The 3,071-nt window shown below is 30.8% G+C and overlaps 1 protein-coding gene across 1 annotated transcript; it reads right to left on the reverse strand.

The window, feature by feature from the left end:
* Window positions 1-873: 873 nt before the first annotated feature.
* Window positions 874-2,253, reverse strand: LOC147273156 (bifunctional adenosine 5'-phosphosulfate phosphorylase/adenylylsulfatase HINT4-like; the record flags this gene model as incomplete). Its single annotated transcript, XM_086228161.1, has 4 exons — window positions 874-979; window positions 1,069-1,146; window positions 1,968-2,034; window positions 2,157-2,253. Coding segments are annotated over 4 exons (348 nt in total), but the record flags the coding sequence as incomplete, so codon positions are not given.
* Between the last annotated feature and the right edge of the window lie 818 nt (window positions 2,254-3,071).

The raw sequence follows: 3,071 nt of genomic DNA on the forward strand, positions 1-3,071 counted from the left end.
TTTTCAAGTTTTCGCTATCTAAATGAACGGATTCCGATATGTAATATACTTTCAATATCATTATTTTTTCAAGAACTGACATTAAAAGGTATATTAAATATCTGTTTGGTTCTATTTTTCGATATTATAAACTCATCAAAAGCTATATTTGGTAGGTTGTTACATCACTTTTCTTATCAAAGCGATATATAATATTTTTAACACATCGAATTTGTAACTAAAACCGATATATATGTACACATTAGATATCTGTTTGTTCGTTGTTTTAGATATTATAAGTCTCTTAAACATCAGGTTTGAGTTACAATGTGATATAAAAATAACATTAGATATCGGTATTATTTGTTATTTCAATGTATATACCTGTATAAATATCAAATTTAATAGACATTAGATATCAGTGTTTAACTAATATTGTAAATGTTTTTTAATTAAAAAAATAAAATAAAATGGGTTGTTAAATATCAATTTTTCTTGCCAAATATTTGATATAAAAGTTTCAACATACAACATTCAATTTGTGCAATTTAAATGCTTCCATAAATTTCATCCAGCATTCTCATACATTTCCAACATCCAATTTCCAGAGAATTTGTAGAGAGGGAATCTTAGCATTTCTCATGTGCATCACTTACACTTACAGTAATTTAATATAAAGCACCACAAAACTGAAACATAAGCATCAATAGAGAATAAAAATATTTATACTTGTATTAGAATTTGAAGCAATACAGATTCTAAGGGTAAGCAAACCAAGATATATGATTCACCATAACGATTAACATGACATATGCTTTTTTCTGTTTTACATAGTTTACCCACTAACTAGGGAAAGCCAATGTATCATGTTTCACTATTAATTTATAACGCAAATCACACTTTTGAAGTAATTGGTGAGAGAGGCTTTACCTTCTCCAGCAACTTTTCAACTTCAAGAAATCCAAATGATCCCACAGACATATATTTTATATATTTCCATCTGTTCAAGTGTAATTAGGTATGTCACTTCAATGAACAAGTTGAGGTAAGAGAAACCTCAGGCATATCGTAAACCCCAAAATAGCTTACCTGAGTATGTAGGGTAGTGCCAAACAATGAAGGTGCAAATGGTTAACATAATTAAATGGAGGCTGATGAAAGCCAAATCTGTCAAAAGGACATAATAACATCACACTCAAAACTTTTTCATAACCAAATTCATCTGCAAAACCTTAGTTCAAAGTAAGTAAAAACCAAGTAATGATTATTTTGACCTAATTGTTTTTCAGATGAATACTGCATGCATGCCTACTCTAATTCAAGTTCATTTATTCAATTTTTTGTGTGTAATCATTTTAGGTTCACAAGTATAAGTGGATATATAGGAATCAAAATCTGCTGAATACCTCATGTATTGATCTTCTACTTCCTAGGTCTCTTCAAATCATTACAGAAAGACATCTTCCAAAGATGATGTAAAGGACAAATTGGTCAATGTATAGCCCAAATTACAGAAATTATGAACATTCACATTCTTAACCAGCCCATCTTTGCATTAAGCAATATGGGTGACATGTTAGTAGGACAGACAAAATATAAATATTGAAACTAATCTAGTGTTTTTTATTCTTTGACAGTCAACAATCCAGTGTTCACCACCAAGGAACAATTTCACATCCATCGTTTCCATGGTACATAATAAGCATTCAAATGGCTTAAAGAAACAAGAGGGGCGGGCTATGAAGCAAATGTTGGTGCAATCGGTGCCACAAGAATTCAAGAATAGTAGCATAATAACTGAATCAAGTTGTAATACAAATTTACATAATTTCCAGCAGAGGCAACGCTAGAGGAAACAACCTAAGAGAACAGCTTCTGAAAATCAATCTAACTGTGCACAATTGCACACCCAAAAATCAATCTAATTGTGCATAATTGCATATCAGAAAATAATACAAAGATAAAAGCTTTCGAGAACAGGGCAATACCTGTACTGATGGCATTGAGGTGCATCTCGTTGTAATAGAGTTTTCCCCACTTCTAACATGTGACATACTGAACAACAATGAAAAACAATGGGGTGTAAGATTAATACATATATTGATGAAAAAACAAAGAAAAAAGTCCCACATTGGTTGAACCATGAATCATTTAAGCTTGAGCAACATTTAGATTACCCAAAGAGTAGTCTTGAGGTGTTCTTTGAAGATCCTTCACAGTTGGGATGTGATCCACAGGAATAACCAAGTAATGCCTACAAGAATCAAGATTGTTATTTTAAATTGAAAATGGTGACACTGATGAATGGGATTGAGGGAAGTCATTCAATACCTTGCAGCAGCGGGTCTGATATATATCAATATTAAATTAAAATGTATATTTAACTAACCTAAAATCAATATTAAATTATCCACCTATTTCCCTTTAACATCTTACAAAACCTAAAATCAATAAATTAAAATGTATATTTAACTAACAATTACTGCAAGAATTCGAATTAAATACCTTATGAAGGAAAATTAGCTATATTTAACTACTAATGAAGGAAAGAAACATCTCCAATCACACAAAGTACTAACATTATAACAAATTTGAACCATTGTAAATTTGTATAGATTATTAAGAAAGGAGAATAGGAAAAAAGAAAGAAGCATCAACTGAAAATGACTGCAAGCATCCATACAATGATAAAAAAATGAAGTTCTTAACTAACAATTACTGCAAGCATCCGAATTAAATACCTTATGAAGGAAAATCAGCTATATTTAACTACTTAATGAAGGAAAGAAACATCTCCAATCACACAAAGTACTAACATTATAACGAATTTGAACAAGTGTAAATTTCAGTAACTACAGTAAACAACTTTAGTTTACAGTAACTACTGTTGTTTATCCCATCCAAATAAACAATAGTAACTACTTGGTTCAAGTATAAGAAACTCTTTACCAATAAAAACAAATTAAGCACAATGGCTAATTTCAGTCAATCCCCATCCATAGGTACATGTTATAGCAGAATAGTTCTCCAACGTAAATACTAAAAAGAACCAACAAAAACCTAGTACTCATAAAGTTCCCCCCCTCCCCCCA

This window comes from Dryas octopetala, chromosome 9, assembly GCF_963921425.1.
Source record: "Dryas octopetala chromosome 9, drDryOcto1.1, whole genome shotgun sequence".
NCBI classification, from domain to species: Eukaryota; Viridiplantae; Streptophyta; class Magnoliopsida; order Rosales; family Rosaceae; genus Dryas; species Dryas octopetala.